This window comes from Mustelus asterias, chromosome 20 (genome assembly GCF_964213995.1).
Source record: "Mustelus asterias chromosome 20, sMusAst1.hap1.1, whole genome shotgun sequence".
Classification (NCBI taxonomy): domain Eukaryota; kingdom Metazoa; phylum Chordata; class Chondrichthyes; order Carcharhiniformes; family Triakidae; genus Mustelus; species Mustelus asterias.
Genome location: NC_135820.1, coordinates 36,255,547 through 36,279,243, shown reverse-complemented (window position 1 = coordinate 36,279,243; position 23,697 = coordinate 36,255,547). Strand labels below are relative to the sequence as shown.

Below are 23,697 nucleotides of genomic sequence, written 5' to 3'. Positions count from 1 at the left end.
CGCCGGGAGGCTTGATGCTCCTGCAAGCCTGGAGGAGCTGGCCGGCGCCCTCGGCAGCCTCTCCAGGGGGAAAGCCCCGGGGCTGGAGGGGCTGACCATGGAGTTCTTCAGGGCATTCTGGGACTTCCTGGGGAATGACTACATGGGGATCCTGGGGGAGAGTCTTGCAACAGGGGAGATGCCACTCTCTTGGTGCAGGGCTGTCATTGCCCTGCAGCCCAAGAAGGGGATCTTCGCCTACTAAAAAACTGGCGCCCGGTCTCCCTCCTCAGCACAGACTATAAAATCTTTGCCAGGCCAATGTCAACACCCTTTGGCTTCGTGCTGGACCACATGATCCACCCTGACCAGTCCTACACAGTCCCGGGCCGTTCGATCCACGATAATCCCCATCTGGTCCAGGACCTAATCCACCATTCCCAGGGGGCTGGTCTGTCGAGCGCCTTCCTGTCTCTTGATCAGGAGAAGGCGTTTGACAGGATGGATCACAGGTATCTGCTCAGAACTCTGCGGGCATTCGGGTTCGGGATGCATTTTATTGCCCGGATCCAATTACTGTACTCTGCCGCAGAGTGTCTCATTAAAGTTAACGGGTCCCTGATGGTGCCCCTTCGCTTTGGGAGAGGAGTGCGACAGGGCTGCCCCTTGTCCGGCCAAATGTATTTGATTTGCGTGGAGCCATTCCTGCGCTTCTTGTGGAGAAAGTTGTCAGGTTTGACTGTGCGCGGACTGGGCTGACCTGCCAGGATCAACTGTGCCAAGTGCTCCGGACTCCTGGTCTGTCTGTGGGAGACGGACTCCCTTCCGGAGGAGCTCAGGCCTTTCACCTGCAGTAGGATCAACCTCCTCTATTTGGGAGTCCATCTTTGCCCGGCTGAGGAATCCTGGCTGGCGAACTGGCAGGAGCTGGAGACCAAAAGTCACCGCTCGCCTGAGCCGCTGGACAGGACTGCTCCGAGTGCTATCTTAAAGGGTGCAAGTTCTCGTCATAAAAAAGCTGATTGTCTCCATGTTGTGGTAACGGCTGGCCATTGTGACCCCTCCCCCTGACTTTGTCACAAACATCCAGAGAACCCTTGTCCAGTTCTTCTGGGACAACAGACTGCACTGGGTCTCTGCTGAGGTTCTGTATCTCCCGCTTAGGGAGGGCGGTCAGGCGCTGGTGTACCTTCGCACCCAGGTGATGACCTTCCGCCTCCAGACCCTGCAGAGATACCTTTACGTCGAGCCTCCTCCACGATGGTGTGCCCTGACAACGTATTTCTTCCTCCAGGTGCACTGCCTGAATTATGACGTGCAGCTCCTGTACATAAATCTGGGGAATCTTCGGACCTCCTTGCAGGCGTTGCCCGTCTTTTACCAGGACCTCCTCAAAGTCTGGAACACGGTGGCCTCACGACACAGCTCTCCCCCGTCAGGAGTAGCGGCTCTCGTATGAGAGTCGCTGCTGAGAAATCCACTCCTCCAACTATATAACTTCGGGTGGCTGGCGGAGAGGAGGGCCGTGGACGCCGGGTGAACAGGATCGGGGACGTGCTGGATGGCGGAGGAGTGGGCTGGATGAACTCTCACACGCTGGCTGAGCGCGCGGGGGTGGCCGTCCGGCACGCAGCCAAAGCCATCCAAGACCTTAGGACGGTCGTGCTTGGACCCGAGGGCACACGTGGTCTTGAGGAGGCGTAACTGTGCGGTGGGATCCCGCCCGAGCGTGCCCCTGCTCGGACGGAATTTCACATTGGCCTAAAGCCTAGACCCCCCTCCCAGGTCAGGCACCCCACAGCTTGAGTCGCCTCATGGAAATGCCTCTGTATCCTTTGCTACCGCACGGAGGCGTTTCCTGTACGGGCTGCTGCTGCACACCTTCCACTACCGCATCTCGCCCATCGCCCGGATACATCTTGACGGAACTTAGAACCATAGAACCACAGAAAATTACAGCTCAGAAACAGGCCTTTTGGCCCTTCCTGTCTGTGCTGAACCATTTTTTGCCGAGTCCCACTGACCCCCATTTGGACCATATCCCTCCACACCCCTCTCATCCATGAACCCGTCCAAGTTTTTCTTAAATGCTAAAAGTGACCCCGCATTTACCACTTTATCCAGCAGCTCATTCCACACTTCCACCGCTCTCTGCGTGAAGAAGCCCCCCCCCCTAATATTCCCTTTCAACTTTTCTCCTTTCACCCTTGTTGGCGACTTGTTGCCGCCGGGTGGTGGAGGTCCCCAGTGGAGGTCCCTCTACAGAGGGATCTCCCCCCCCACTATCTCAGGGACCTGGGGTGGAGAGTGTTGCAAGCATCAATTGTAGATTGTACTGGTTCTTGGCTCCAAGCGTGCCCTTTTTGCAATCTTGTGGAGTCCGTGGACCATGTCTATGTTTCATGTCATAGCCTGCACAACCTTTTCAGTTTTCTCAAAAACCTTTTATTGATGTTTTATTTGCACTTCAGTCCCACGCTCCTGATCTACGGGCACCCAGTGCGGAGGGGGGCGGGGAAGAAAGACGACTTCCTCATGAACCTGCTGCTGGGCCCGGCAAGGTGTGCTGTCTACAGGTCCAGGCAGCAGGCGATTGAGGGGGTCATCCATCCAGGTGCCCCTGGAAAGGGAGCATGCGGTGTCCGAGGACACAGTTGATGCCTTCCGTGCCCATTGGGCACCGCAGGGAGTGGGGTGTATTATTGACCCCTTTAATCACATTTTAATTTGATGTTTTAAGTTTCCTTTCCGCTTTGTCTTTTGTTTCAGGCAGTTCCCCTCCTTTTAGGGAGCTGCCCCTTTTGAGTTGCCCCTGAGTTAATTTGATTTCATTTATTTGGTTGGGAAAGAAAAGAGTTCCCTCATAAGCCAGAGTTGTTTATAAGCTGCAGGAATGGACACACAGCCAGTCACGCCACAAAGATGGCTGCGCGGGAACCAGCTCCCAGATTTTCGGAGGCAGACCAGAAGCACCTGCTAGATGCCATGGAGGAGAGGTGTGAGCAGATCTTCCCCGGCCAGGGCCCCAACCCAAGGGGTGCATCTGCCACGGCATTGTGGGAGGAGGTGGCAGAGTGGTGAATGCCAGGAGCCTGACACCACACCCTGGCTGGCAGTGTCGCAAAATAATGTTCAACTTTCTGTGAGCAGCAAGGATGAGTGAGCATCCCTCTTGAAACAGCACACATGCTTGGCACAGATCTCCAATCCTGCTTAGACACCTGAAGGGCATGCAACAAGTGACCCTTCCCCCAGGAACAGAATCTAACTCCTTCCCCCCACCCCTCAACAAGCAGCCTTCAGTGGTGACTGCTTTCCCCAAACTGTCAGCACAACGCCCAAAACACAGGCACACATTGCACATCATGTACTGCAATATGTTAATGCTTGCTATCCACCTTGTGTCCCCACAGGAAAAGAAAATCCACAACGCACGGAAGACGACACAGACTGGTGGTGGTGTGCCTGACCTGTGGCAGCTGAGTTACATGGAGGAGTGTACCATGGGGCTGGCAGGGGGTGATGGGCCATACCGACAGCCAGGTCGACGTACAGCATGCAAGTGAGCAGAAGCGCACCCTCAACATTGGTCCTCCTCTAAATAAGTGCGATGCTGCATGGAATGTTTTGCCTCCCTCCCCCTAACATGTGCTTTTTCTTTCCAGCTCTGGACCCAGAGGAACCCGGAACTTCGGGTGTTGCCGCCGCTCCCGCTGATCTGGAGCAAACTGCCCACGACTCCTTGGATGACACCTCGGAAGGAGGCACTGAGGAATCCTCCGAGATGTGAAGATGCCAGCGTTGGACTGGGGTAAACACAGTAAGAAGTCTCACAACACCAGGTTAAAGTCCAACAGGTTTATTTGGTAGCAAAAGCCACTAGCTTTTGGAGCGCTGCCCCTTCATCAGGTGAGTGGGAGTTCTGTTCACAAACAGGGCATATAAAGACACAAACTCAATTTACAAAATAATGGTTGGAATGCGAGTCTTTAAAGGTAATCAAGTCTTAAAGGTACAGACAATGTGAGTGGAGTGAGGGCTAAGCACAGGTTAAAGAAATGTGTATTGTCTCCAGCCAGGACAGGTAGTGAGATTTTGCAAGTCCAGTCAAGTTGTGGGGGTTACAGATAGTGTGACATGAACCCAAGATCCTGTTTGAGGCCGTCCTCATGTGTGCAGAACTTGGCTATCGGTCTCTGCTCAGCGACTCAGTGTTGTCGTGTATCGTGAAGGCCGCCTTGGAGAACGCTTACCCGAAGATCAAAGGCCGATTACCCGTGACCGCTGAAGTGTTCCCCAATAGGAAGAGAACACTCTTGCCTGGTGATTGTCGAGTGGTGTTCATTCATCCGTTGTCGTAGCGTCTGCATGGTCTCCCCAATGTACCATGCCTCGGGCCATCCTTTCCTGCAGCGTATCAGGTAAACAACATTGGCCGAGTTGCAAGTGTATGTACCGTGTACCTGGTAGATGGTGTTCTCACGTGAGATGATGGCATCCATGTCGATGATCCGGCACACCTTGCAGAGTTTGCTGTGGCAGGGTTGTGTGGTGTCGTGGTCACTGTTCTCCTGAAGGCTGGGTAGTTTGCTGCGGACAATGGTCTGTTTGAGGTTGTGCGGTTGTTTGAAGGCAAGAAGTGGGGGTGTGGGGATGGCCTTGGCGAGATGTTCGTCTTCATCAATGACATGTTGAAGGCTCCGGAGGAGATGCCGTAGCTTCTCCGCTCCGGGGAAGTACTGGACGATGAAGGGTACTCTGTCCACCGTGTCCCATGTTTGTCTTCTGAGGAGGTCGGTGCAGTTTTTCACTGTGGCGCGTCGGAACTGTCGATCGATGAGTCGAGCGCCATATTCTTTTCTTATGAGGGCATCTTTCAGCGCCTGGCGGTGTCTGTTGCGATCCTCCTCATCCGAGCAGATCCTGTGTATACGGAGGGCTTGTCCGTAGGGGATGGCTTCTTTAATGTGTTTAGGGTGGAAGCTGGAGAAGTGGAGCATCGTGAGGTTATCCGTGGGCTTGCGGTACAGTGAGGTGCTGAGGCGACCGTCCTTGATGGAAATGCATGTGTCCAAGAATGCAATCGATTCCGGAGAGTAGTTCATGGTGAGTCTGATGGTGGGATGGAACTTGTTGATGTCATCATATAGTTGTTTCAGTGATTGTTCACCATGAGTCCAAAGGAAGAAAATGTCATCGATGTATCTAGTGTATAGCATTGGTTGAAAATCCTGTGCAGTGAAGAGGCCTTGTTCGCACCTGTGCATGAAGATGTTGGCATATTGAGATGCGAATTTGGTCCCCATGGCTGTTCCGTGTGTCTGGATGGAGAACTGCTTGTTGATGGTGAAGACATTGTGGTCTAGGATGAAGCGGATGAGTTGTAAAATTGCATCTGGAGATTGGCAGTTGGTCCGAGGGCAGCACTACTGAAGCGTCACCAGCATGTACCACACAATCCACTAACACAGAGACTATCACTACGGTGGGTACCTGTTTCGGTGCCACTCTGTTCATCTCGCTGGCCCTGAGATGCCCCGTTGTGAGGAAGGGGGGAAATCGGAAGGTCTCTGGATGTCCAGGATCTCCTGGGTGAAAGACACCGGCATGGCCTCAAGACCTTCCTCCTCCCTTGGGGTGCCCAGAGGCCCTAGGGGCATTCTATGGGATGCCAGCGTAGCTGGACTGAGCTCCACAAGCTCCGGCGTCACCTGGCACTGCCAGTCCTGGAGGCCCAGGTGCCCCATGACGTGTGATCCCTCAGTATGTCCCTCTGAGTGTTGAGGCTACTGGGTCACGATCTGGTGAGCACATCACAGCCACTGATGCATATCGGATGGAGGCGGGCACATCCAAGGGCTCGAGCACACAGAGGTCTGCCGGAGGCCAGGATTCAGCTGTCCCCAAGCCAGCTGCTGGGCCTCTGGGTTTGTTCCTTCCAAGGCTGCTGGAGATGCATCAGGAAACCCAGGGAGTTGTGGAAGAGCTGTCAGCAACCATGCTGTGACTGCAAGGATGTTTAGGGGGGTCAAACAGAGTGCTGTGCAGGAGGTGGTGCCGACGCAGCGTGCGAACCAGGTCAACACTGCAAGGGTGGCGACCGCAGAGGAAAGTCTGGCTCAGGGGTCTGTCCTCATGGGTGTCAGGGTCCAGGCCATTCTGGAAACACTACGGGCTATGAGCGACTTGTGTATCGGCATCCAGGAGGCACAGCGTTTGATGGCCATGGGTGTCGGGGGCATGTGGGAGACACTGCTGGTCATGGCTGGGACTCTCGCTGGCTGTGAGCCTGGACAACTTAGTCCAGGCTCAGAGGGCTGCTGCTGAGGGGCTCCAGAGCCTGGCTCGCTCACAGAATGCTGTAGCGGAGGGGCTCTGGAGCTTGGCCGAGTTTCAGAGGAGATCCTGAACATCCAGAGATCTTCCGATTTCCCCCCTTCCTCACACCGGGGCATCTCAGGGCCAGCGAGATGAACAGGGTGGCACCAAAACAGTGCAAGTCAGCCGGGGCCCTCCAGGTCCCGGCCACCCAGGGGACTTCCACCAAGGGCATCACAGGCAACGGGGCATGCATCACAGCTGGACACCTCCACCTCCGATGTGCATCCGGGGGTAGTACCTAGAAGAAGCAGTAGACAGCACAAAGTTAGAAAGTTGTAGTTCACTAGAGGGCACGGGTGAAGGTCAGCATTAGTCAGGGTTTGGTAATCATTTATGTTAAGAGCACAATAAACTGTTAATTGCACATCAAGCTGTGACAAATGTGTCTCTGATTCTCTCTCCACGCCCGCCCCCCCCCAACACACACACACACACACACACAGCTCAGTGTTCCCGATTCCCAAATATAGAGGTGCTGTCTGTTGAGCCTTGCAGACTCAGTCCATGTTTCAGAGTGCCTGTCCTACCTTCCCCAACATCCACCAGACCCTTGGTGCAAGTGCACCCCTCTCTTGGCCAAAAACATGTATCCTCAATCTTTACAGCTGCGTGGGCCAGGATGGCAGCGTGCATTCGGAGTACAGGTAGGAGTCAGACTTGAGTTGCACCAGGGGCAGGATCCCAGTGAGCATAACAGCGAGTCGTCACCATCCTCCAGCCTTCAACCAAGACTCGCAACCATTGCCAGCCCAAGCCCATTAATAAGGTCGGATGTTTCTGGGGAATAGGGTGGTGGGATGATAGGAGCAGGGGAAGGTGATGTGGTGGTTTGAGGGCCCAGGTTGGTTTGGAAGGGGAATAGTGGCTGCGCTTGCTCCTGGGGTGTGGTGGATGTGTGGTGGTTGCAGCCCCCTCACTGCACAGCACCAGCTGGTGAAGCGGGCTGCAATCAAGACATCCCTTGCTGCCCTACCTTGCCGGACGCCTTCCATTGCCGCCCGCTGTCTTTCCTCCGACTTTTCATTTGGCGGGACGCCCACCTCGTCCCCTCGCTGTTTCTCCGCCTCCTCCTCCTCCTCCTGCTCCAGCTCATCTCCCCGCTGCTGGGCGATGTTGTGAAGAGCGCTGCCCGGGGTGGGGCAGGGGGAGCGGGACTCCCTGACGGAACCTCACCCAGAGAGCTGTGAGGAAATAGAAGCCCCCCCCCCCCCCGCCCTCCACCTCCCCCGGACCCTCCCTCCCCTCTACAGATATCACTGGTCCATGGGCCAACACCTGAAGGCAGCAGGAGGAAGGCCACCAGGCATCTCCAGGGCCTGCCTGCAACATCCCCCACGCTCCGCTAGCAGCACTTACCTCCTCACTCCAGTTCAAGGCTGCCATGCCAGGTTGCGACTTTTAAATATCTATTCTGATTTGTGCCAAAATTACATCACGACAAAGAGGTGGGAGATGCAGACGTGGGCGGAGATTGCCGTGTGGATTCCGATAATTGCATGCAAAGGTATGTAAACTCATGCTAATCAGCGGTCCACCGGTTTTCTGCGGGTTCCCGGTGGCGCCATTTTTCTCCGGCTGGGAGATGCGCACGGGTCGTAAAAGCTGTCAGGGAACCCGTGAAATGGCCGACATGCGCATCTTCTGGCCCAACCGACAGAAAAGTTGCGGGTCGCAATGGGAAAATCACGGCCAATAATCCAAATGTTATACCATGTAAAATTACAGCAATAATTGACACATTTGTAGGAAACGATACTTTATTTACTTAAAAATAACATTGATTTGATTTATTATTGTCACATGTATTAGTATACAGTGAAAAGTATTGTTGCTTGCGTGCTATACAGATATGCAACATAAGACAACAGGCAGAATAATTTCATATGTACACACTCAATAAACATGTCCCCATATCACAATGTCTCGGCTTTGCTAACGGTATGTGGTGGAACACTTTTTATAGTGAAACTTTTTGTCACTTAGATGAATTTTACTGAGGGTTTGCTGAAAGTAAGACAATGGGTAAATCCAGGTCTTTAACAGTGTCAGACTCCCTCACCTTGAAATTGCAGCTTTCTGAGCTCTGACAAGAGGCAATCTTTTACATATTGCATGGCGAGGTTGGATTGACACTGAACGCATGCTTTACAAAGCCAGGCAGAGACCCTGAATGACTCTTTTCAGAGCAGAAAAATGGATAAAAGTCTTTTTACTGTGCAACATGTGATGGGGCGTGCTATAAGGCACTACAGCCTCTTCTAGCCGTGGGGGAGTAGGCTGAATTATGAGAGTTCGGCAGGGGCATTGGTTCCGTTGGCTAGATGGATAGCATGTGGTTCAGATTAACACCAATACATGAGACAGAATTCTCCCAAGAAAATTGTAAGTGTTGAATTCGTGGGAAAACTGGAGTAATTCGCGTTGGTTTTTTCAGTGGGAGTTCAGACTAGAATCTCCCACACTCTGTGCACTGCAGAGCCCACCAGCGTGAATACCATTAAATTTCAGAGGGTGGGGCCTATTCCCACTCCAGTGGGAACCCAGCGACATAGACCATCTCTGACAGAGCATCTTACACAGCCCCCCCCCCCCACCACCCCCTGCCATATTCCTGTAAATCCACATATTTACCCCACTCATCCCCCTAACCTAGACATCTTGAGACACTAAGGGCTAATTTAGCATGGCCAATCCACCTAACTTGCGCATCCTTGAACTGTGGGAGGAACCCGGAGGAACTCACACAGACACGGGGAGAACGTGCAAACTCCACACAGAGGATAGAATTTTCCTGCCCCCTATGCCACAGGAATCATCGTGGTTGGGGGGAGACGGACAATGCAAAGGTCTGTTGACCTCAAGTGCGGCCAGAAATTCCCACCCTGAGAGCCACTCAAGGCTGGAATTGAACCTGCGTCTGCTAACCACAGTGCCTCTATGCCGTCCTTGTAGGTTTCAATGTGATCACCTCTCATTCTTCAAAACTCTCGAGAATGCATTGGAGACTCTTCATTGGAGAGTCCCACCATTCCAGGAACAATATCCATGCTGAACCTTCACGATACACACTTTATGGCAATAACATCCTTACCAAGGTAAGGGGACCAATCGGCACACAGTATGCCTGGTGCACTCTAACCAAACTTCTATACAATTGAAGCAAAACCTCACTACTCTTGCGCTCAGATCCTCTTGCGATAAAGGGTAACCTACCATTAGCCTTCCCAATTTCTTCCTACACCTGCATGTTAACTTTCAGTGATTTATTAATGAGGATACCCAAGTCCCATCTGCACTTTGTAATCTTTCTCCATTGAGGAAATACTTTGCATAACTGTTCCTCCTACCAAAATTGATAACCTCACAATTTTTCACTTTTTACTCCATCTACCATATTCTTGCTCACTCACCAAGTCTGTCCAAACCCTCTTAAAGTTACCTTGCATCTTCCCCTTAACATACATTCCGACCTAGCTTTGTGTCATCCACAAGCTTGGAGAGATTATATTTGGTTCCCAAGTCATTAATATATATTGTGAACAGCTGGTCCAAGTATTCATCCTTACAATATCCCACTAGTCAAAGCATACCAATGTGAGAATGACCCATTTATTCATGCTCTGTTTTCTACCTGTTAATCATCCTTAATCCATGTCAGTATATTTCCCATTCCACATCCTTTCATTTTGCTAACCAACCTCTTGTGGCGCCCCCATATGCACTCAGCCTGAAAAAAAATCACAGGTCCCATTCGCGCCGTGGGCGGGGCTTAGTGTGGCCAAAACAATCGGAGCTCTGAACTGCGCATGCGCAGTTAGAAAAAAATTGAAAAAGCGCGCCCGTGTCAGATTGCTCCCGGGCCACAGAAAGCAGAGAAAGCGGATCGGGAGCGAAAAGCGGGAGCGATGGTGCACACACGATGGTGACAACGATCTAGCCTCACTCCCCTTCCCCCTCTCCCCCCAACCAGAGAATGATCTGACCCGCCTCCCTCCTCCCCCCACCACCGATCTGAGTCAGGGAGCCGTTGGAAGCTCTGAACGCGCTCTTCAGCAGCTGGAGCGCCCGATTCAGACTTTTATTCAACAGGTTCATTTATCCACCCACCCACCCCCACTGCCCAGACCAATCGCCACCCCTGCCCCCCTCTCCCCCCCCGCCACCGATCGCCCGCAGAGTGGCAGCGGACCCCCCTGCTCCACCCCCCCCCCCACCAGAGATCCATCTGCTCCCCCCCACCCACCAGTGAGCGATCGGGCCTCCCTCCCCCCACCAGAGATGCAGCTTACCTGCCTCCTCCTCCTCCCCCCCCCAACCAGACAACGATCTAGCCTCACTCCCCTTCCCCCTCTCCCCCCCCAACCAGAGAATGATCTGACCCGCCTCCCTCCTCCCCCCACCACCGATCTGAGTCAGGGAGCCGTTGGAAGCTCTGAACCCGCTCTTCAGCAGCTGGAGCGCCCGATTCAGACTTTTATTCAACAGATTCATTTTGGCGCGATTCCGGATCAGCGAACACGGCAGTAAAGGGGGAAATGTTGATAAAGCTGGGGGGGCAGTTCATTAATTCAATTTAAATGCATGCAAATCAGGCGCGAATCGGATCGCCGCCATTCTTGATTTCGGTAAAGTGGCAATCTGCGCAGACGTTGTCCAGATCGCATTAATGGCCTCACATCCGACTTTACCACGTTTTCACGCCCGAAAATGGGAGCGACGCAATGGTAAAATTGGGCCCTCAGTCAGTTCAAATTATAATTCATTGGCGTTTAGAAGGGTGAGAGGGGATCTCATGGAACCTTATCAAGGTATCGCATGGTAGGTTGTTGCATAAAGTTAAATCTCACGGGATCCAGGGTGAGGTATCTAATTGGATACAAAATTGGCATCTTGCCAGAAGCCAGAGGGTGGTTGTAGAGAGTTGTTTTTCAAACTGGAGGCCTGTGATCAGCGGTGTGCCTCAGGGCTCATTTTGTCATTTGTTATTTGTCATTTATATTAATGATTTGGATGAGAATATAGGGGGCATGGTTAGTAAGTTTGCAGATGACACCAAGATTGGTGGCATAGTGGACAGTGAAGAAAGCTATCTCCAATTGCAACGGGATCTTGATCAATTGGGCCAGTGCGCTGACGAATGGCAGATGGAGTTTAGTTTAGACAAATGCGAGGTGATGCATTTTGGTAGATTGAACCAGGGCAGGACTTACTCAGTTAATGGTAGGGTGCTGGGGAGAGTTACAGAACAAAGAGATCTAGGGGTACATGTTCATAGCTCCTTGAAAGTGGAGTCACAGGTGGACATAGTGGTGAAGAAGGCATTCGACATGCTTGGTTTCATCGGTCAGAACATTGAATACAGAAGTTGGGACGTCTTGTTGAAGTCGTACAAGACATTGGTAAGGCCACACTTGGAATACTGTGTGCAATTCTGGTCACCCTATTATAGAAAGGATATTATTAAACTGGAAAGAGTGCAGAAAAGATTTACTGGGATGCTATCTGGACTTGATGGATTGAGTTATAAGGAGAGGCTGGATAGACTGGGACTTTTCTCTCTGGAACGTAGGAGGCTGAGGGGTGACCTTATAGAGGTCTATAAAATAATGAGGGGCATAGACAAGGTAGATAGTCAATATCTTTTCCCAAAGGTAGGGGAGTCTAAAACTAGCGGGCATAGGTTTAAGGTGAGAGGGGAGAGATACAAAAGTGTCCAAAGGGGCAATTTTTTCACACAGAGGGTGGTGAGTGTCTGGAACAAGCTGCCAGAGGTAGTAGTAGGGGCGGGTACAATTTTATCTTTTAAAAAGCATTTAGACAGTTACATGGGTATGATGGGTATAGAAGGATATGGGCCAAATGCGGGCAATTGGGATTAGCTTAGGGGTTTTAAAAAAAAAGGGCGGCATGGACAAGTTGGGCCGAAAGCCCTGTTTCCATGCTGTAAACCTCTATGACTCTATGACTCTGACTCTAAATTCTAACGGGATTAGGCAGAGCAGATTCAGAAAGAATGTTTCCGATGGTGGGTAAGTCTAGAACTAAGGGTCATAGTTTGAAGGTAAACCTATTCGGACTGAGGTAAGGAGAAATTTCTTTGCCCAGGGGGTTGTGAATATGTGGAATCAGCCATGATTAAAATGAATGGCGGAGCAGGCTTGAAGGGTTGAATGGCCTACTCCTGCTTCGAGTTTCCATTTCTGTGTTTAGAATAGGTTCTAGCATTTTCCCTACTACTGACCTAAGGCTAACAGGACTGTAGTTCCTTGTCTTTTCTCTCCCTCTCTCCTTAAACAGTGAGGTGACATTTACTACCTTCCAAGCCACAGAAACTATTCCAGAATCTATAGAATTTTGGACGATGATTACCAATATATCCACTGTCTGCATAGCTACCTCTTTCAACAATCTGAGATGTAAAATATCAGGTTCTAGGGACTCCTCAACCTTCAGTCCCAGTAATTTCTCCAATACAACCTTCTTACTTGCACCAATTTCATTCAATTTCTCATTCTTCCTCATCCCCTGGAACTCTAATTCTAGAGTTTTCTTGTATCTTCCTCAGCAAAAGCAGACACAAAGTAGCTTCTCTACTATTTCTCTATTTCCCATTATGAATTCTCCTGACTCCCTGTAGTGGACTAACATTTTTCTTAGTCAAACGTTTCCTTTTATGTACCTACAGAAGCTTTCATGGTCTGTTTTCATGTACCTGTAGAAGTTTTCAGTCTGTTTTTATGTATCTGTAGAAGCTTTCAGTCTGTTTTTATGTACTTATAGAAACTTTCACAGTCTGTTTTTATGTTTTTTGCTAGTTTTCATCCAGATTCTATTCTCCCTTTCATTTTCTTCTACCTTATTTGCTGTATTCTAAAATGTTCCTAATCCTCAGGTTTATGATTATTTCTGGCTGCTTTATAGGCCTTTTCTATTAAGCTTATTGATTCTTTAACTCCCTTTGTTAGCTACAATCGATTGACTTTTCGTTTTGTCTTTTTGTGCCTTGAAAGTATGCACAATTGCTGTAAACTATGTAATCATTCTATAAGGACTATCCATTGCCCTGTTCGTCTATCCAACACTGTGGGATATAAAATATCAGATAAAATATCTGGGGGCTCATCAACCTTTAGTCCCAATAATTTCTCCCATACAACCTTCTTATTTATACCAATTCCTTTCAATTCCTCATTCTCCCTCATTCCCTGGAACTCTAATTTGGGAGTTTTCTTTATCTGTCTTAGCAAAGGCAGACACAAAGTAGCTTCTCTACTATTTCTCTACTCACCATTATGAATTCATTCACCTTCATAATTTCCTTTGTTCACTTAACACCCTAGCTTCAGATTGAACTGTCTTACTTTCAAACTGAATATAAAATTCTATCATATTATGATCATTCATCCCTATAGATTCTTTAACAACTAGATTATTAATTAGTCCTTTCCGACAACATAATACTAGATCCAGAGTAGCCTGTTCTCTGGTTGGTTTCTCAACATACTGCTCTAGAAAACTGTCCCTAGCGCACTGCAGAAATTAATTCTCAACAGCATTGGTGCTCATTAGGTTTACCCAGTCTATATACAGATTGAAGTCACCCATGATTACTGTAATAACCATGCTACATGCTTCTCTAATCTCCTGATTAATACCATACCCCACATATTTCTGTTATGTATGTTCCTATGGACCAAGGGTTCATGAAGAATCACAAGGTAGGCCTGGCAACTTGAACACTGGGAGCTCTTTATTAGGAGTGTGCACTGTTCCACAGTCAGATTTCAGACTGCCCAACTGGATCCCACACTGAGCAGAGCTAATTGCCCAGACATCACCTGACCCACACTCTTAGCATACAATATATACATATGTCACAACTCTTTGGTGTCCTATAAATATGCCTACCAATGTTTGCTGACCTTTGCTGTTGCTCCATCCAAACAGATCCCACATTTTGTTCTTCTGAACTGAGATCCTCCCTTATTAATGTACTTTTCCCATCCCTTATTATTAGCACAACACCACATCCTGTTCATTTGTTCCTGTCCTTCTTATGTTGAGTGTCCTTGACTATTCAGTTCCCAATTTTGTTTACTATGTAGCCATGTTTCTGTAATGGCAATTAGATCATACCCATTTACCTCTATCTAAACGATCTGACTTGTTACGAAGGCATTTGTATAGAGGGCTCTTAACTTTGTCTTTTAACATTATTCCAATTTTAAGCCAAGGTGATGCTTTGTCTTTGTTTCACTTACCGTCTAATTTCACTTGCTACTTTCTATTTCCTGTTATCAGCTTTACTTCCTTCCAATCTGCGTTACCCCTCAGGATTCCATGCCTCTGATAAGCTAATTTAAACCTTCCCCAAGAGCACTCACAAATCTCTCTGCGAGGACATTAGTCCCAGTCCTGTTAAGACGTAACCTGTCTATCTTGTTCAGATCCCACCTGCCCCAGGCCTGGTCCCAATACCTCAGAAATCTGATAGCCTCCCTCCTAAACCAATTCTCCAGCCTCATCTTCAATTGATCAATCCTCCTCTGCTTATTCTCACAGCACTTGGCACTGTGGGTAATCCTCAAATTACTGCTCTTGAGGTGCTGCTTTTGAATTTCCTTCCTAACTCCTGAAAATCTGCTTTCACGACCTCATCCCTCTTCCCACCTGTGTCATTGGTAGGAATGTGGACTACGACCGTTGGCTGTTCACCCTCCCATAGAAGGATGTCCCACAGCCAATCTGTGACATCCTTAACCCCAGCTCCCAGTGCAGTCAAGAGCAACACTCAGGAAAGCCTGTTTTTATACTTTCTGAAAAACAACTGATTTGATGATTTGGAAAAGCAGTTTAAACCAGCTACCTAATTAACTAGCTGCTCTCAGAAAGCTTGTGTATCCCGTTTTAAGGCTAGAATTTACTTAGTGGGTGGAGGGGGGAGGAAGGGTGGCCCAAAATGGTTTTTACACTGACGGGATTTCCCCGCTCGATTGGCCCCTGCTGCCAATGACATAACGGAATCTGACTTTAAAAAAGCAGCATGATGGTTAGCACTGCTATCTCAATTGCCAAGGACTCCGGCTTCGGGTGATTGTCTGTGTGGAGTTTGCACTTTCTCCCCGTGTTTGCATGGGTTTCCTTCGGATGCTCCGGTTTCCTCCCACAGTCGCAAAGATGTGCCGGTGAGGTGGAGTGGCCATGCTAAATTGCCCCTTAGTGTCCCAAAATGTGTAGGTTAGATGAATTAGCCATGGGAAATGTGTGGGGTTGTGGTGATAAGATGGGGAGAGGGCCTCAGGAAGATACTCTGTCAGAGAGTGGATGCAGACTTGATGGGTCGAAATACCTCTTCTGCACCGTAGGGATTCAATCATTCTATGAAGAATCAGGATTCCCATTTGCATCTAATTGTCTATGCGTTCCCCCATATTAGACTATCCATTTATCATAACCCAGGCAGTACCCTGGCACTGTTCTCAGCACTGCCCTCGCCACTGCCCCCAGCACTGCCCCCAGCACTGCCTTCACTTCCCCGGATCTGCCCTAGCACCACACAGGTGTGGCAGGGGGCAATGCTGAGTGTGGGGGGGGGGGGGGCAGTTTTCCATGGGGATGGGAGAGTTCCATATCTGTGGGATGGGGGGGAGGTGGGGGGGAGAGTGGGGGGATGGGGCGGGGGGAAGGGGGAAGAGTGGGGGGGGGTTGGGAAGGGGGGAGGGAGGGGAGGGGAGGGGGGAGGGGGAGGGAGGGGAGGGGAGGGGGAGGGGGAGGGAGGAGAGGGGAGGGGGGAGGGGGGAAGGGAGGGGGGGAGGGAGGGAGGGAAATTCTGTATCTGTGGGGGGAGAGATTGTGGGGTGTTCATTCTTTAATTTATTTCTTAAATTCATAGTGCCCCGATCTTCCAAAAAGCTAAGCTGCTGGCAGGGTGGGCTCAATCAGAGGCAGCATTACATCATGGGGCCCACCCCATCCATTTCTATCTTCAAAGTGTTTAAAAATATGACAGAAAAACCCAGCAAGGCAGCCGACGGGATGTCCTCTGCTTTTCCGGCCCAAGACAACATTTGGAAAAAAAGTCATAGAATTCCACTCAGAACGTTTCCTGACTAAATGAGTAATAATTAGTTAATTGCTAAGTTAAAGAGAAAAATAATCTCTGGACAGACATTAAAGCTCACTCACTTACCCCCAAGACTCACCAGCACTCAGTACAGGCTGAGACAAAACCCAGCAGACACATCAATGTTTGAAAGCAGAAAGTATTTGTGCATGGGATGGAACCCCTTTGTCAACATTCAGGGCTAGATGTCATACAAATTGAGCTCAAAGTGATTTTCTTCCCATAGTTAACAGGGTACACACCATGTCCAGTAACGGTGTGCTAGTTTAACAAGGGCGTCTCTGAAGAACATAGTGGCTAATCTGTTTGGGGTGCTGATATGTGAGTGGGAATCATCAGTTAAAACAAGTTTAGCAGTAGAATTGGCCACTCTTACACCATTAGAACTTGGATATTTCAAACATACGAACATACAAAGAACAGAAGGAGGCCATTCAGACCCCCAAATCTGCTCTGCCATGTAATAAGGTCACGGCTGATCTGAAAGTAACCTCAAATCTGCATCCCACCTACCTCCAACAACCCATTACCCCCTTGCTCACCACGATTCTATCCGCCTCTGCCTTAAAAATTTTACCGTCCCGCCAGCCACAGGAATCGGAGAGGGCGAGGGGCAGACCATGCAAAGGTCTGCTGACCTCGGACGAGATTTTATGATTTTGAGACAAGCGAGGTCATAAAATCCCGCCCAAAGACTCTGCTTCCACCACCTTTTCCAGAAGAGAGTCTCAAAGACTCGCGACCCTCTGAGAGAAGAAGTTTTGCCTCCTCTCCGTTTTAAATGGACAATCCCTTATTTTTAAACAGTGACATCTATGATATTTGTTCAGCCAGGATAACGTAGAGTGTGCCTAAATTATCTATTTAATGTCAAACAATTTTATTTGATAAGAGCATTAGACCAGTCTTAGAAGTAGGGTGGATAAGAGTATCAAATCATGGGACAAACATGACTCCAAAGAACATGACTACCTCAAGGTAGTGGTGATCCCTAAGTTGATCTTGTGTCAGCAGACAAATTGTCATAGGTTGATAATAAAGTTATAGACTAACCCAGAATCAATGAGCTGGATTTTCCCATGGAGGTAGGGCTGCAGGCCAGGAAAATAGGGAGGAAATAAAAACAGAAAGTGCTGTAAAAACTCAGCAGGTCTGGCAGCATCTGTGGGGGTGCTTGTGGTGTAATGATAATGTCACTGGACTAGTAATCCAGAGACTCCGGCTAATGTCCTGGGGATGTGGCTAAATCTCACCATGGCAGCTGGTGGAATTTAAATCCAATGATAAATCTAGAATTAAAGTATAGTCTAATGGTAACCACAAAACAATTGTCAATTGTAGCAAAACCCTATTCTCATTAATCCCCTTTAGGGAAGGAAATCTGCCATCCTCACCTGTTCACCAAGTTGTAATACAACAGGAAAGGATGCTTTCTATGGTACATCTGTAAAAATTGGTGAGAGTTGTAGTGGACAAATTGAATTTCCTTAAGGCATTGGTGGGCTTTCTATAGTGTCAGCGTGGAGGGACCAGTACTGGTATTGGTGACCTGAACACCTCGAAACGTGAAGCTCTCGACCATCTCCACTTCATCACCTTTGATGTAGACAGGGGCACTACGTCTCCTGAAATCTATGAGTATCTCCTTCATTTTGCTGACATGGAGGGCGAGATTATTGTTGTTGCACCATTTCAGCAGATTCTCTTATGGCCGTTCATGATGGCAGGAGATTCCCATCCTGCTGCAGTGAAAGGAGATTTGGCTGGCTGCCAAATTCTCCAACCTCACTGCCGTGGGATCGTGGCATGAACGGCTGGTAAGATTGCACCCTCTATCTCTTTCCTGTTGCTGTCTCTGCAGGAATGCAGACAAGCTGTATTTAAAAATAGGCATATGCCTGTCAGAAAGCAATGCTGCAATCTGATTTAGTTTGGAGTAACGCTGTTGTAGCTGGGAGTGACGGTTTAGTTTGTCAAGAAATTCAAATGGAAATAAGACATATCACAAAGCACTCCATCTAGCTTTATAAAGAGCACTTCCTGAAGGAACAAGTACTGTGCTGCACATATCTTTTCCAATGGGGGAGAAACAGTGCATCTTTAAATAAAGAACAAAGAACAATACAGCTCAAGAACAGGCCCTATGACCCACCAAGCCTGTACCGGTATGCGGTTACTATCGTTCTGTTCACCTCCCATTCATGTTTTGATCAAGATACGCCTTAAACATTGCTGATGTGCCTGCTTCCACCACTTCCACTGGCAGTGTGTTCCAGGCGCCCACCACTCTCTGTGTGAAACACTTTCCCCTCATGTCTCCCCTAAACTTACCACCTCTCACATAAAACCTGTGCCCTCTTGTAGTCGATCCTTCCACCCTTGGAAAAAGCTTCTGACTATTCATCCGATCTATGCATCTGATAATTTTGTCGACTTCTATCAGGTTGCCCCTCAACCTCCCTCTTTCCAATAAAACAATCCGAGTTTATCCAACCTCTCCTCATACCTAAAACCCTCCAGACCAAGTAACATCCTAATAAACCTTATTTGCATCCTTTTCAAAGCATCCATCGCCTTCTGGTAGTGTGACAGCCAGGACTGTATGCAATATTCCAAATGCGGCCTAACAAAAGTTATATACAGTTGTAATATAACTTGCCAACTTACTCGATGCTCCAGCCAATGAAAGCAAGCATTCTGTATACCTTCTTGACCACCTTATTCACCTGTGTTGCAACTTTCAGGGATCGGTGGATCTGTACGCCCAGATTCCTCTGTATGTCAATGCTGCTAAGGGTTCTGCCATTTACTGTATAACTCACATCTGAATTTGATCTTCCAAAATGCATCACCTCACATTTGTCTGGATTAAACTTCATCTGTCATTTCTCTGCCCACATCTGCAATCTATCTATATCCTGCTGTATCCTTTGAAAATCATTCTCACTAGCTGCAGCTCCACCAATTTTTGTGTCATCTGCGAACTTACTAATCAGACCACCTACATTTTCCTCCAGGTCATTTATTTTTATTATGAACAACAGAGGTCCCACTAAAAAGCATCTTCCACTGCTACTTTCTATCTCCTATGACTAAATCAGTTCTGTATCCATCTAGCCAGCACACACCAGATCCCATGAGACTTTACCTTTTGTACCAGCCTGAAATATTGAAATCCTTTGAAGAATTTACACCATTCGATGATAGTCAATCAAATAAAGAATTTGCATTTTTAAACAAGACTATGCCCCTTTGATGCTGACAATTACCCCAGAGGTGCGGTGATTGGCAGCGATTGAAACTACAAATAGGCACAGACAGTACCTGCAAATAAATGCTCTGGGTCTTAGAGCAGAATTTGCAGCCCGCTCTCTCAGGGTATCGGAGTAGTGGGGTTGAGAAAGATTGAGAAAAATCATCTCATTGAAACAACATTAGCAGCATGGCGATGTGTAAGTTCTTCTAATTTCCAAGAATCCTTTCCTTTGATTTCCCCTTTCTGTCAAACTGTTTGTTCTTTCAAATAAGTTTTCTTTTTGGCTCCTCAATGTGCTGTTTGAGGTTTTGTGAAACAGTTGAAGGATGGTGCTTTGGAGGGATTAAGGATAGAGTCCGCCACTGTTAGCTTCTGATCGTATAATGTTGGCTTTAAGGCTCCTGATTAGTCTTTTTCCATCCCTCCCTTTGATATCATGTAGATTATGGACAGAAGTTGAGAGATTGAATATTTACGGCTCTGTTTTAAGCCCTGTTTTTGTAAGTGGATATTCAGATTCTTCTGAGATAATTAACATGCATTTTCAAATGTGCAATTGGAAAACCGCAGCAGAATGTGCCAATCTGATTTTATTTAATATTAGCAGGAAGTGGGCAAAAGTATCACTTCTTAATGGTAGATAAAGTAACCTTTCTGAATGGCCCTGACTGCACACATGTAATGCGTTGTCCTGCTGATCCTGCCTAGTTCTGTGAAGATGTGGAAATGCCGGCGTTGGACTGGGGTAAACACAGTAAGGAGTCTAACAACACCAGGTTAAAGTCCAACAGGTTTATTTGGTAGCAAACGCCACTAGCTTTCGGAGCGCTGCTCCTTCGTCAGATGGAGTGGAAATCTGCTCTCAAACAGGGCACAGAGACACAAAATCAAGTTAGACATTACCAGAGCTAATTTATCATTGCAACAACAAACTGGGTTTGGACTTTGGATCAATGCAGGATTAAAGACTGAAGGAGAATTTTGGAGAGGATGCTTTGTCAGGAATGTCATGATAAAAAAAGGAGTGTTTGATGGTAAAAGACAAGGATTAGAATGGACTATATTACTATTATGTTTGCATGTTTTGATTTCTGTAAAATTTATGTATATTTATTGTAGAGTACTAGTAATGTGAAACTGAACGGGCTTGAAAAATGAAACCATCTTTGAATGTTGATGGTTCATTTTTATTTAAGGGGGAGAGGTGTGACATTAGTGTACCTTTAAGAAATGTTTTTTTTATCATATACGCTACAATTGTAAGCAAACCTTTTCAGTTTGTTTTTCTCATTGTTGCTGGGCTGTCTTCTACGAGAGTCTTTTTATTGCTGCTTAAACAGGAGTTTGTTTATTCTTACTGGGATATTTATGCCTCTGTGTTGTTAGGAGAAAAACTGGTTGGCAGGTCAGGTGATAGGAGTTTTTTTAAATTTTCAGTTTGGAGCTGCAAGTTTGGGGTTTAGTTTTAGAAGGGGTATCTAGCTGAAAAGAAATCTCTCTCTCTCTCTCTCCCCTTGGTTTTGGAAATTCTGCTGATCAGCTGAAAGTAAGGTCTTGCCTTTCTGAAGGGGGGAATCAGCTGTTGGTGGCTGGCCTAGAGACCCTGGTGTTTTGGGAAGCTGTTCTGAGTCTATCCAGAGAACTGCAGACTTCATCCAAAACTTTCAATTCCAGTATCACATGAATTTTGCTGTGTTGAACCTGTTTAAAGGGTTTTGTCTATGGCAAGAATTTTGTTTGACTGGAACATTTTAGATATACTTGTTGAAGATTATACATTATCATGGTTGTTTTGTGTGTTTGGAATTGATAGAAGTTATTACTAATTTTCTTACTATAAATGTTAACTATATCCTTAAATAAACTTTGTTTGATATAAGCTCCCTAGTGGGTCATTTGAACCATTGAAGTGAAACCTATCATGTTTATCCCAGCCAAATTCAAGATGCAAAATTTATAATCTAGGCGGGGTCCATACAACACTTTCTGACCTGAACCATAACAGCCCACGCGATGTCTGACCCTCTCATCCCTACCCGATGTCCAACCCTCCTGATGTCCAACCACCCACGATATCCAACCCCTCTGAAGTTCAACCCCCTGATGTCTGATTCTCCCAATGTCCAATGCCTTCCTGATGTCTGACCCTCACCATCCCCAGATGTCTAACCCGCCCCAATGTCCAACCCCCCCAAAGATGTCCGACCTCAACCTGATGTCTGATTGCTCCCCCCACTGCCTGACTCCTTGATGATTGACACACCCTCCTGATGTGCAACAACCCACCCTGTCCAAAACACCCACAGACACCCAAACTTAATAAATGTTCTTTATTTTTTACAGCTGTCCCATTTACTACAGGTTGTCAGGTTGACTTTCAATTTGAGAAGAATAACAAGGAACACAGGACTGATAAGATCAGCATTAAGCGGCTGATTGTCAGAAGGGGCCAGAGCTTTAACATTAAGGTGAACTTCAAGGATGGATTCAATCCAGCTGAGGCCAAATTGAAAATGGTCTTTGAGACAGGTAAAGAGTCAGGATAAGTAAAAATTCAACTTTTAATCATAATGTAAAAGAAAAGTGATATATATGCAAATATAAATCTTTTGGAGCTTTTTCATACTCTTGCCCTGTCGAAACTGCCGTTACCACCCACTCTGCAACAAATTGTATCTTTGCCACTGACTCCATTCCTCTCCCCAGTCACTGATTGGTTCAGACTGTTCATAATATTAGCACCCTGTCGACCCTAGGCTGAGTTTGAGACCTCATGTGCTCATCATCACTAACTCTGCCCACTTCAGCTTCATTCCATATCTCATTGCAACTGCTGATGAAACTCACATTCATGACTTTTTACTTGCCGTCTCTATTAACCCAATGCTCTTGTAGCCAAGGACCAACCACCACTCCCTCTGTGAACCTCAGCTCATCTCAATGTTTCAAGTCAGGATGACCCTTCATCAGAGCCTTCGTCAGACACTTCGTCAGGGTCATCCAGACTCGAAATGTTGGCTCGATTCTCTCTCCACAGATGCTGTCAGACCTGCAGAGATTTTCCAGCATTTTCTGTTTTTGTTTCAGATTCCAGTATCCACAGTATTTTGCTTTTATCTTAGTGAGTCAAGGATTATGGAGGACTGTCAGGAAAGTAGAGTTACGACCACATTAGAACAGTCTTGATCTTATTGAATGACAGAGCAAGCTTGATGGATGGAATAGCCTACCCTGTTCCAATACTTATGTTCTTATCCCTGCCCTTACTGACTTACTCATTCCCTCTACAATTTAAAACACTCATCCCTCTGTTAATCCCCTCCATGGCTGTAAATCTCCTTATCTCCATCCTACATTTCCTTTCTCCAGTGATCTGACTCTGGACTTTACTGCATCTTCCCCTCCCTTTCCCCCATCCTTGATGGTTGTATTTCAGTTCCTCGACCTTGTGCTCTGGAATTCCTTCTCAGAACTCCTCCATTTCTCTGCCTCCACACTTTGTTCCCTTCTTTCATTAATCTCTTTCAAGTTATTTTGTATTCATAATTTGGTTCACTGATGAAATGTTGAAAGGCAAAGCGTTTTCATTTTCTTCACTGTTGATGCATTTACACAACAGTTAGCATTCTGAGACTGGTAGCTGCAATCTGGGATTCAGAGATTGTCCAGCAAAGAGTTCTGCATATTTGTGTTTACGGCGTTATACGAAGGACCTCTGCCTGCAGTTAACATGTAAATGCTTGCACCATATGAGGGTCCATGTCCTGTCTGCACTGTCTAAATATTTAAAACTAGCTGATGATGTGTGTAGGAAGTGTCTGGGAGGATTAAGGTTTTGATATTGCTTTGGGTTTATACACCAAACAGCTCTGAATAAATGTGAGATGAGACAGGGTGATTCAAGATTCAAACAAAATTGCTTTAGAGCAATGTTGAACAACATATTCATCACTCGTCA

General features: G+C 47.6%; 1 protein-coding gene across 1 annotated transcript in view; it reads left to right on the top strand.

Annotated features, from left to right (window-relative positions):
* The first annotated feature begins 300 nt into the window (after positions 1 to 300).
* LOC144508245 (protein-glutamine gamma-glutamyltransferase 2-like) overlaps positions 301 to 23,697 on the top strand; it is a 56,723-nt gene continuing 33,326 nt past the window's right edge. The window contains exons 1-5 of the mRNA XM_078236061.1: positions 301 to 491; positions 747 to 1,017; positions 1,274 to 1,432; positions 3,393 to 3,498; positions 22,083 to 22,268. Of these exons, the coding sequence (XP_078092187.1) occupies positions 301 to 491; positions 747 to 1,017; positions 1,274 to 1,432; positions 3,393 to 3,498; positions 22,083 to 22,268 (913 nt within the window). The remainder of the gene's footprint in view (positions 492 to 746; positions 1,018 to 1,273; positions 1,433 to 3,392; positions 3,499 to 22,082; positions 22,269 to 23,697) is intronic.